Source organism: Camelina sativa, chromosome 15, assembly GCF_030686135.1.
Source record: "Camelina sativa cultivar CO46 ecotype springtype chromosome 15, ASM3068613v1".
NCBI lineage: Eukaryota > Viridiplantae > Streptophyta > Magnoliopsida > Brassicales > Brassicaceae > Camelina > Camelina sativa.
The window spans coordinates 12,073,182-12,085,322 of record NC_141894.1 but is presented as its reverse complement, the minus strand read 5'-3'; the positions used below and the strand labels follow the sequence as shown (position 1 = coordinate 12,085,322).

At 29.5% G+C, this 12,141-nt stretch overlaps 2 protein-coding genes across 2 annotated transcripts; both read left to right on the top strand.

Annotated features, from left to right (window-relative positions):
* The first annotated feature begins 2,411 nt into the window (after nucleotides 1-2,411).
* Nucleotides 2,412-4,140, top strand: LOC104746608 (APO protein 4, mitochondrial). The gene is made up of 3 exons (XM_010468129.3): nucleotides 2,412-2,611; nucleotides 2,846-3,123; nucleotides 3,212-4,140. The coding sequence occupies exons 2-3, from the start codon at nucleotides 2,858-2,860 to the stop codon at nucleotides 3,960-3,962; spliced, it is 1,017 nt and encodes a 338-aa protein (XP_010466431.1). The 5' UTR covers nucleotides 2,412-2,611; nucleotides 2,846-2,857; the 3' UTR covers nucleotides 3,963-4,140.
* Nucleotides 4,141-6,996: 2,856 nt separating this feature from the next.
* LOC104746607 (putative dihydroneopterin aldolase 3) lies at nucleotides 6,997-8,997 on the top strand. The gene is made up of 3 exons (XM_010468128.3): nucleotides 6,997-7,255; nucleotides 7,771-7,963; nucleotides 8,503-8,997. Exons 1-3 carry the CDS (start codon nucleotides 7,162-7,164, stop codon nucleotides 8,693-8,695), a joined length of 480 nt encoding a protein of 159 aa, XP_010466430.1. The 5' UTR covers nucleotides 6,997-7,161; the 3' UTR covers nucleotides 8,696-8,997.
* Nucleotides 8,998-12,141: the final 3,144 nt, after the last annotated feature.

Sequence of the window (12,141 nt, the reverse complement as noted above, 5' to 3'; positions counted from 1 at the left end):
CAAAAATTAAACTAAAGATTATCACTAAGTTTTTTTTTTTTACTAATGTAGGATTTAGTGGGGGTTATCGGTTTGAGATTTGAATAGAGTTTTAAAGACTTTTAGTTAGTATATGTTGTTATTAGATCAAGATTTTGTTAAACTCTGTTAAAGTTCAGTTTTATTAGTTTGTGATTTGTAAAAAGCCATTTAAAATCTTAACAAATTTGGGTTATTGGATTCAGACTTTAATAAAGTCATTAAAAGTTTTATGTTATTCAATTAAAATAAAAGAATCTAGGATTGTTAATGAATTAAATTATTATGTTATTAGTTCATGATTTTAAACACTTTTTTTACAAAATACAGATATTGTTGAAGATGGTATTGAATTCACTTTATAAAGATTTTTGAAGAGTTCAACAAAATCATTAAAAGTGAATAAGTGAATAATTGTTAAAGATTGCTAGAGAGTTTTGTTGATTAGTTTTCTAAAATCTTGTAAAGTGCTCCAAACAATCAATGTATTTTTGTAATATTTTTCATGACTTTTTTTTTTTAAATGTCTAAAATCATGAACCAATAACATAAAAATTAAATTCATTAACAATCTTAGATTCTTTATTTTAATTGAATAACACAAAACTTTTAATGACTTTATAAAATTCTGAATCCAATAACCCAAATTTGTTATGATTTTAAATGACTTTTTACAAATCACAAACTAATAACACTAAACTTTAACAGAATTTAATAAAAGCTTGATCTAATAACAACAGATTCTACATAACACTAGATTTTAACCCGGGGTACACCGCGAGATTATTTTTTTTTAGTAAAATCATTAAATTTTAAATTGTAATTGTTAGTTAATTTTTTACGTTTTATTTGAAGTTTAAGATTGTATCATTGTATTTTGATTGTTAATTCTACGATTAAATCTGCGGTTTATATACAACACAACAATTTATTTTTGTTATAAATTAATTTCACCAATCCAAGATAAAAATATTCGGAGGATGAGCCAGAATTCATTACAAAACTTATTAATATCCGTTTATATTATTAAGTTGTACCCGTTTGTTTATAATAATCATGTATATAGAGGTGTCAAACAGGTCGGTCCACATTTCTTTTTTCATGGACCGTAGCGGGTCAACCCGCTAAGATCATGGTCGTTAAAGTTATGCCCAAGCATGTCCTCAACCTAAATTTTATATTAATTATTCTTAAAAAATTTAGTGGCAACAAAAAAAAAAAATTAAAATAACTTATAATATTGATATTATGGACTTATCTTAATTGGTATAAATTAAATTTCCTCACATTATCACATATTTCACGTATTATATATACATAACTATGTAAAAATATTATTTATATATAATATATTTATTTTAATCTTATATTTGTAGTTTTTGGGACAACCCGCCAACTGCAGACATATCTTGCTAAAATCCGTAATCCTGATAGGCTTAATTGTAATGACCATCTTTTAACGGTACACCACAGGCCTATATTTTCTATATAAACTATATCTTTAGAAATTTATTACTTTTTAGTATAATATACTGATGGTCGTAGTGATGGATTATTGACATTTTAAATTTATAAGAATATCGATCATAACCCGTCCCATAATAATTTAAATTTATTAAAGTTTGTTAAATAATATATTTAAATCATTTATAGAAATTAATCTATACAGAAATCTGACTGTTTAGGAATTTAATTTTTTTTTTGTTTTATGTATTTTTTAGAGATTTTATTTGGTAATGTTACTTTTCCACAAATCTTGTTATAGATTAAACATTTTATATTTAGTAGAGGAACTCTTTAGATTTTCTATATATTAAAGACGGAAAATCTGGAAGAATTTTTTTAAAAGTTAAAAAATTTGAAGTAATTGAATATGATTGATTGAAATGAATATAGAGTTTTCTATATTAGAAAGGGAAAATTTTGTTTAGTTTTGCAGAAAATTAGGTTCAGAGGTGGAGATAATTTAGGAAAGTTATATTGGATTGATAGGAGAATATTTAATTAACATACCTTATTTTGCATATTTCGATTTTTTGTTTTATTTTTAAAAAAAGTATTTTTATGGTAATGGCATTGGTTGTAAATACCTTTGAACTCCAAGCTTTCTTCTCAAAAATGCTGTGAAATTAATAATATAGATTTAAAATCTTTAAATCTCTATTCAAATCTCAAACCAATAACTTCCACTTAATGATTTTGTTGAACACTTCAAGAATCTTTAAATAAGAATTCAAGAATCTTAATTAGTAAATAAAATTCTAAAATTGAAGAAAAAAAAACTTACTGAATGTACAAAATAAATAAATAAATTGAAACAATTACGTTAAAGAAAAAAGAAAAACAAATTCATCAAAACACAAAACAGGTGATATAGCCAATTGATTGTCGTTAGAGAAGTATAGGCCCATAATGTATGGCCCAAATAAGGCCGTTTAATCAATTTCAGATTTATGGCGAATCATCAGATCTTCCTTCTCGTCGAGAGGTTCCCCTTCGTCGCCGTCGCTCGGAAAAAGTTCTGATTCGTTTGCCCGGGAAATGCTTTGCTCCATAGAAATTTTCAAGTGATCGCGTTACGTGTGTAAATCAGGTAAACATTTATCGCTGATTCTACTTAAGTCCCTTTGTTGCATCTCTCCATTGAAATTGAGCCTAACTTGCTCGACGAAATGTCTCGCTTGTTTTTTTTTTAATTCCCCTGTTTTTGATTCTGCTTATGGGAATCAATAGTTATGCTTCTGCTTATGTTATTCTCGAGGTATCGAATAAGTTTTGAGTTTATGTTAGTCACATCACTGATTCATTTGTTCCTCTGTCTCTATAGGTTAATCCCGCTATGTCAAATTGGAGACATAAAGTTTGGAGAAATCTGAGCTCAATTCAAGGAGCTAGCTACTCAACTACACCTTCAAGAACCAACAAACTAAAACTTGATGCCCTTAGAAAACTCCGGCCGATGATCCTACGGAGAATCGAAAACCGAGCAAAAGATTACCCGGTTAAAGAGATTGTTCCTGTGGCTGAAGATATCCTTATAGCCAGAAAGAATCTACTCAGTAACGTCACTGCCCTTCTTAAAGTGTTTCCTGTCTTGACATGCAAGTAAGTTTCATTCTTCTGAGCTTTTTTGATAAATACAAGGACTCTACTTTAGATACTGAGGCTTTGTAAAAACTTGGAACGTTTCCAGATTCTGCTCAGAAGTGTTTGTTGGCAAAGAAGGACACTTGATTGAGACATGTCGTAGTTATATACGACGTGGCAACAATAGGCTACATGAATGGGTTCCTGGTTCCATAAACGATATACTTGTCCCCGTAGAATCATATCACTTACACAACATTTCTCAAGGTGTTATCAGACACCAACAGAGGTTTGATTATGACCGTGTTCCCGCAATCTTGGAGCTATGTTGTCAAGCAGGAGCCGTTCATCCTGAAGAGATCCTGCAGTATTCCAAGATTCACGATAACCCGCAAATTTCGGATGAGGATGTCAGGAGTTTACCTGCTGGAGATCTTAAATATGTTGGGGCAAACGCTCTAATGGCGTGGGAGAAACTGAGAGCTGGTGTGAAGAAACTCTTGTTGGTTTATCCTTCAAAAGTTTGCAAACGGTGCAAGGAGGTTCATGTAGGACCGAGCGGTCATAAAGCTCGGCTATGTGGTGTGTTTAAATATGAGAGCTGGCACGGCACTCATTACTGGGAAAAAGCAGGTGTGAACGATTTGGTACCTGAGAAAGTGGTGTGGCACCGGAGGCCTCAGGACCCGATGGTTCTTTTGAACGATGGGAGGAATCATTATGGACATGCCCCTGCTATTGTGAGCCTTTGTAGCCATGCTGGTGCCATTGTTCCTGTTAAATACGCTTGCAAAATGAAGCCTCAAGGTCTATCTTTTCCTTTCAGTAGTTATTCAGTTTCAAAACATGAAACGTAGGGAGTAGCTATAACCACTGGTTTTGACCAAGCTACACTAAATCGAAGCTTTTTGTAGTTTACTAGTCTTTATGTCTATTGGTATTTACTGTACTATATAACTCCACATGATGTCTGTTTTGGCGTTTGGGGAATGAACTTCACATGAAAATATATAACACACTTCAGACCTTTTAAAACCCATATGTGATACAAGGTTAATGATAATTTACATGCTCATTAGTACAAGTTATTAAAAGCCATGTGAATTATCATAACAATATGAATTCAAGATTTCTCGATAATCTGTCTCTCCCTTGAAACTGTGCATAATGTGATGCAAGGTTTATGATATAGTACTAATAGAGATTGGTGACAGTGTAACGGTTTAAACAAACAAACCGAATTGCATAAATGAAATCAGTAAACTATTATTAACACATTAAATCAGATTATGGAATTCATAACACAATTTTATTTGATTAATGAGAAAGTGAAACTCTCTGTAACTTCGTTTTTGTCTTAATGGGATACTTTTGGGTTTTGCTTGTAGAATGATATAGTTTTCTCTATTATTATCAATTTATTTCTTACTCGTTATATATGACGTAGCTTATGTGTTTGTATAATCTTACGGTAATTGTGACAAAAAGTTACCATCATCATAATCTCAATTTATATTTCTGTAAGTAGATAACCCAATAATGTATATGTATAACCCACCATATGATAATAGTAATCTCAATAAATATAACCCAATTGAAAGCAAACAAAAGATATGAAGAAAAAAAGAACAATATATTTTTTAAAGTAAGTAACCCACCATATGATCATCGTAGACTCGTAATCTAAATAAATATAATGTATAACCCAATTCAAAGCAAACAAAAGATATAAAGGAAAGGAAGAACAATCCCATTTATAATAAAACGGAGTAAACAACATTATTGTGGTAAACTTTATAATTTTAATAAATAGTTACAAATAGGTTATACATATATTATAAATTAATCCATATATTAATTGTAACAAATAAAACCTTAATTGTAGCAGAAAATATTAAACGGGTTATTCTAAATTGATAGTTCATGGATATTCTAAACTTTATTTCGGAAGATCACCTATATGGTTCCAAATATCTAGAATCACAATATTACCAATTTATTTTCCACAGATTTTATTGATAAACCACATCAATAAAAAAAGTTATTAAAGAGATAAAAATATACTCACAATCATAAAAAATAATCAAATCTCGCTAATTTAACAAGATTAATCGTGATCTTGGGGATCGTATTCAGAAATTAAAAATTAAACCTTAATGCTAGATTAGGACCGTGCTAGAGCACGGGTTGAAATTTCTTTTATTAATATTATAATTTTAGAATAAAATATCATTTATATGATTGATTTTAAAAGTTTCTAAGGTCCTAATCTAGCATTAATCATGATCTTCAGAATCATATATTATTATAAAATTATAATATAAATAAAAGAAATTTCAATCCGTGCTCTAGCATGGGTCCTAATCTAGTATGTAGTTTAAAGTAAATAACCCACCATATGATCATCATAGACTCGTAATCTCAATAAATATATAACCCAATTTAAAGCAAACAAAAGAGATAAAGAAAGAAGAACAATACATAAATTTAAAGTAAAATAATTTACCATCTGATAATCGTAGTCTCAATAAATATAACCCAAGAAGAGTCAAACAAAAGAGATGAAGAGAGAGGAACCATATATATATTTTTTAAGTAAATAACCCAAACAAGTGTAACCAAACCAACCATATGATAATCACAAATCTCAATAAATATAACTCAATTCAAAGTAAAAAAAAAACTAAAATTCGTAATTCAATTCAAAGTAAACTCTTTCTGTCTTAAATTTAAGTGTAATTATTTTAGGATTGTTTTTTAATATTTTTTTTGGATTAAATGTCGTTTTAGGTTTTCTATATATATTTTTGATAAATTTTTCAGTTTTAATCATTGTTTTAACCAATTGAAAATTTGTGAAGTGTATTAATTAGAAATAGAATGAAAATTTAATTGTTTTTCTAATATGTCTGAATTTATTTTTAATGGATGAAGTGCTTTTTTTTTTTCTGGACAAAAACAGATGGAGTGCTAAGTAGCATCAATCAAATTGGTTTTTACCCGATAGTAATACTGTAAATATTTTAAATTGACAATTTAATTGTTCTTTCTTAGCATTCCATCTGTTTAAGCATATAGACCGCTTTTTAATAATTACAGTAAAACCTCCATAAATTAATAAATTTTGCTAGTCCCAAGTTGGACCAATGTAAAAAATAACAAAATTCGATAAGATACTAAGATAATATTTTTTCTGAAATCTCTATGTAAAATATGATCCCAATAATATCGTAAATTAATAATCATGTAAATTTACACACACATATATATATATAGTATGCTTCTACTAAACTTCATATTTATAATACAATTGTTATGTTGTATCTTCAAACTATAATGATATAAAATATTCTATAACATTTCATAAAAATAACTAAAACGTTTTAAAGTTTTCAGTTTTTAAATATACATCAGTTACATTTTAATAGTTTGATAGACTATTAAAATACGAGAATTGATATTCTTATTCATAAATTTGAATTTATGTATGTAATGTATATAAGTGAATTTGTCTATAGTATTTGTAATTTCTTTTCAATAACGTTTTCTCAATATTTCAAATTCAATTCCAATACCATAAAATTTACAATATCCAAAATTCTAATCTTATTTTGCTAAAATTGTCTCAATTCATAATTTTCTAAAAAATTAAACAATTAAAAATATATCTATAAATTAATAATTATTAATTTACACTATAAAATAATAATTATTAATTTATAGATAAATTAATATCACAATGTGTTAATCCCAACATTATTAATTTATAGAGGTTTTACTGTATTTTATTAATTTTTTAAGTATTCTAATGGATAGTGATATATCTTTTTAGGAAAATAATGCACAACACGTAATTTATACATAAACATGTATCAGCTGGAACTAAAACATATCCCCAAATTGTTATTTACTTAATTTTGAGAAAAACATAAATGTTATTAGGCCTATAAATAGGGCAACTTCGACTTCCTTCAAATTTAAACTGATTTTTTCCCATCACTTTTTACCAACTTTCGTCTAATCTTAATAGTTAAAATTATTACTGCGCCCAAAAAGATGCAAAGCACTTTACTACTTCTAACCAATGTATTTTTGGTTTTAGCCGGTTGTTTAACGGAAACAACAGCTCTAGCAACATTGGAACAACGAGGTATATATATTCAATATTTCTTTTGAAATGTTGGTGACAAAAAATGAAGTGTTATGGTTGTTTTTTGTTTGGTTTAGGCTCAATTGGGTGTCTAAGATCGAGAGATATGTATAGGGGTCTAATATTCCTTCTTGTCTTTGAATTAGTTGCTCAGAAAGCTCTAGTAATTAATTTTTGTGGTTTCCTCCTTAGTTAAATGTGTGTTGATTTTCTGGTTCGTTAGTTTGTTGGCTGATAAAACTTTTTGAAGGGAAACGATAAGTGTCTGAACTACAATTTTGACAAGTTGTTTCGGCCAATTTTCTGATTGCTCATAAAATTCATAGATAATATAATTGGGTGTTGAGATTATATTGTTGTTAATAATATATCATGAGATTAAAAATATCTTATTCCATTCACTTTGTGAGAAATTTTATGAATTGAGGGAAGAGATCCTACAAAAATGATCGTTTTGAAAGTTGGTTTATTGTTTAAACATATTCTTGCTTTGTAATTAAACTGTTAATGGACAGAATCATCAGACCCAATGCTTGAGGATAAACTGATACTGAGAGGGTTGAAATTCTACGGTTTCCATGGAGTGCTTCCAGAAGAGAAGAAATTGGGGAATACATTTATTGTTGACCTTGATGTGTGGCTGAATTTGAAACCGGCCATTGAATCAGACAATTTAGCAGATACAGTCAGCTTTGACGAAACTTTCAGGTTTGCATTTAATTACCAATATTACTTACATAATACATAATGGAGAATAAAATTAGGATCCAATCCACACCGAAAAATAGGATATATGCATGAGATTTTTGAATCAGAATGTCTCAATTTTTTTTTTTGTCAACTATCTTACTCAATTTTGTTATCCAAATCCGATATTATGTATATAGGTATATTAATCATGAAGATTATTTAAAAAAAAAATTAACCTCAGATTTGATTTTTTTTTTTTGGTATTGTAACTTTGGCGCCAAATAGCTGCACTTCTAGAGAAAAAGAATTAGAGGAAAAATAGATTAATGTCAAATTTTACCATTTTTGTTGAGTAAAATTAATTCATTAATTTATTTTTGAATATTTACATTTAATACTTTTTTGCAGATTAGAATTTGGATCTTAATTTAGTATCATGATTTATTGGGCAGAATCTTGAACATCTGTTACGTGTCCAACCTTTGAATTATGAATTAATTTTATCTTTAATTTGTATATTTATGATTTCATTGGTGAAAAAATGATACTTTTGGCAGCCTAGTTAAGAGAATTGTTGAAGGGCCATCGAAAAACCTTGTGGAGACGGTTGCGGATCTCATCGCGTCTCAAATGCTTGAAACGTTTCCTAAGATAAACGTTGTTCGAGTGAAGCTCGGAACGCCGAACCCCACACTACTTGAGTGCACCGATTACGTAGGGGCCGAGATTTTCAGGAAGCGAAAGCACTGATTTGAAGAAACTGCATAACCCCCAAAAGCTTTACATTATTGTGTTTTCGATAACTATTTTAAATATGAAGGGAAAAAACATAAGTGTGAAAGCTATAATATGGATTGATTTCTATCATTATGATATATAAGCTATTATGTGTGAAAGTTATAAATGTATTATATATACACTATTATTCTGATATATATTTCTACTACGTTGGTTAAAAAAATCAATACGGGTGAAACAATAAAAAGACAATTGTAAATTTGTAATATTGTAGTATTGTTCGAACAAATATAATTTCGAGTATTTAACTAAAATTAATATATTAGTCTTTTGAATCTTCTCGGTTTATAAATGTCATCGAGAGTAAAAGACTATAAACACAAATTACTCTTCCCTGATATGCGTTGTGCGGTATGTTTCTTGTGAATCTGAAACTGCGTAAAATTTTAAAAATACTTCGTTCGTCGTAATAATAACTCATTTGAAATTGTTTTTAAATCTCGCAAAGTTTTTTTTCGAATCGATGTGTTGAATTAATATATGAATTTCGCATGAGGTTCCTCAAATGGCTAAATCAGAATGATTATTGAGCTACATCATTGGGAATTCTAATCATAAGAGAGCACAAAGTCCATCCTATGATTTATCCAAATATAACTTAATAAACTTTTCCAGATTCTGCTCAGAAGTGTTTGTTGGCAAAAAAGGACACTTCATTGAGACATGCCGTGCCATTGTTCCTGTTAAATTAGCTTGCAAAATGAAGCCTCAAGGTCTATCGTTTCTTTTCACTAATTCAGTTCCAAATCATGAAACGTAAAGAGTAGTAGCTATAACCACTGGTTTTAGTCCGGTATTGTGATTGATTTGGTATTTGGCACTACCGTTTTTTGAGAACCATACCAAACCAAAATAAACCGAGGCTTTGTAGTCTATCAGTATTCTCCGTACTATCGATCGCCTCGTTTAAATTTTGTCATAGCAAATGGATTTGTCACATGAAATTAACATAGTACTACTAGTACAGACCTTAACTCGAGATGTGATACAAGGTTGATGGTAATTGACAGGTTCATGGGTACATGTAATCATAAGTCTTGCATTACCCAAGGTCGTTTGATGTGTTTCACACTTTCTAACTTGGATTTTCACGTCCCTTTGTTGTTTCCACTTTCTACCATATTATATCAATTTTTGAATAATGTGGCTCTCCGTTGAAACTTTTGAAGCTGAGCATAATGTAGTACAAGGCCAATCGTAGTGTAAGTTGCCTATCATTTATTTATTTATATTACATCTGTTTGCATTTCATTACAAATATTTACAATGTCCTCAAAAGAGCAATGAATTAATACAACGAGGTAGGTAAAAGTGAACCATGGAAGAAAACAATCGAAATTATTATTAGCCTCCCTAGCTAGACCATCTGCAATTTTATCCTTTCCCTTTTGCACAAGTTGGAATTGTATCTCAAGTTGCAATTTTATTATGTCGACATTATCATAAGGTTAGAGCCCACTGGCCGATTCTGATTTTGGTTTCTAGTTAACCAGATAATTTTGTTCATCATGAAACGGTTACTTTATTTCTGTGTCAAAATTTTTGTCACTGGATGACCTTTTTTTGTCATATTATCATTACGATTAGAATTTAGATAAAATATCTAACTAACGCTTTTGAAGTTATTTCTTTGATCTCACAAAGTTTTTGAAACGATGAGTTGAAGTGATATATGAAATTCCTCGATTGGCTAAATCAAGATTGTGCTATTGATTGAGCTACACCATTGGGAATTTTAATCCTAAGAGAGCACAAAGCCCATCCTATGGCACACGTTCCAACGTCCAAGTCTCAATAGAAATATCCAAATATATTATCCTTTTACAATATTTTAATTCAATTTCCTCCCTTGGAATCTCAAACAATGAGTTAGAAAAAATAAATTATCTGTTTAAAGTGACGTAATTCCGCCACGTTCTTGTAGCTTCCTGATTTCCATCGACGAGCTAAGCAAGCAGCGTCCTCTTTTGTCCGTTTCCTCGTGACAACTTAACTCTTTCTAACATATACATTCACCTCCGATCTATAGGATATGATCGTAAGTGTTGATCTATATACTTTGAATCTAATCACATGTTATAAGCAAAACAAAACGTCATATTCTTAGGTGAGCTTAGGTTTTTATTTGTTGTGACCCTAATTAGTTTAACAACTACGTACATTAAGGTAAACATATAGTATATACTTTTGTTCTTTTTTTCGCTACCATGCATCTGTTTTTATGGTTTCAGTGACGATAGCGTTCTCTTTTGCATGTGTACGTAGACAACACAAGTTACACAACATTCGTGAAAAAGAAAATATGTTCATTTAATATGTTTCCCTACATTCGTAACAACAATGTATTGTTGAAAAAGTAAATTTATACGATCTGTAAGAAAACTTTAATACATGATCATGTAACTATTTTATTTGTAGTCAATTGATTGATATATTAGAGATTCCGCATTTAAAAAAAGAAAAAAAGGAGGAACATTTATTGTATTAAATTATTTTTTTTTTTTTTTTTGTCACAAAAAGGTTTAAATAGTTAAATAGTCTACTAGCGTGGTAGTAGTAGCACACCGATTTGGGCAAAGCTGAACTGAACATTGTTTGGTTTATGGACCCATGAAAAATATTTTCGATTTTATTTTATTAAATTTTCTTGCATCATTCAGATACAATGGATGGTACTACCAAAATCTCCAAAGCGAAAAGTTCTGTATGCAGTACTATGCACTATCAAAATTTACGATGTTATATGCTAATTTATGATGTTCATGATGAAACTTCGACAAAAGATTTTACATGCACTATACTGATAATCTCTACTAGAGTTCTAAATTTAGTGTAAAAATACTAAACTTTTAGTTAGCTAAAACACCAAAAGAAAAGGTTCCCTAAAATAATGTTTAGGCGTTAAAAGAAAACAAGATCAAAGGAGGAAACCGACAGCAACAAAATGGGAAGATAGGATTGCCAAGTCGTGTGCAATCTGCGACACAATTCAAAGAAGGATAGGGTTTATCTATTTTCCTCGGGAAACATAACTATTTATTTTAAAATTACTCAAGAGTTCAAAATTCAAATACGATTTTAAAACTTTACCCACATAAATAATCACCAAATTTTCATACGCAGTTCCTAAAAACACAATTACCAACACGCACGTAAAATTTGAAATGATTTATCGAAACTTTAAAACATCAGTATAAAACTGTTGAGGTTCTAGCTCACTTAGAAGAACATATTAACACGTATTTAGCAATGACTATGCCAAATCATTCACAAATAAAGGTATGGACCTTTGAATAATAATAAAGGTATACAAAAAAAACGAAAGAGAAGGAGAAAATACGAAGGAAAAGTTCTGTTTAATATCGGTTCAATATCACATTGAAAACTTAAGTAGGTAC

Coding starts and splice junctions, on each gene's coding strand:
- LOC104746607 (XM_010468128.3), top strand. CDS start 7,162: ATGCAAAGCACTTTACTACTTCTAACCAATGTATTTTTGGTTTTAGCC. Junction 7,256..7,770: donor AGCAACATTGGAACAACGAG/GTATATATATTC, acceptor GTTAATGGACAG/AATCATCAGACCCAATGCTT. Junction 7,964..8,502: donor AGCTTTGACGAAACTTTCAG/GTTTGCATTTAA, acceptor TACTTTTGGCAG/CCTAGTTAAGAGAATTGTTG.
- LOC104746608 (XM_010468129.3), top strand. CDS start 2,858: ATGTCAAATTGGAGACATAAAGTTTGGAGAAATCTGAGCTCAATTCAA. Junction 3,124..3,211: donor TTTCCTGTCTTGACATGCAA/GTAAGTTTCATT, acceptor GAACGTTTCCAG/ATTCTGCTCAGAAGTGTTTG.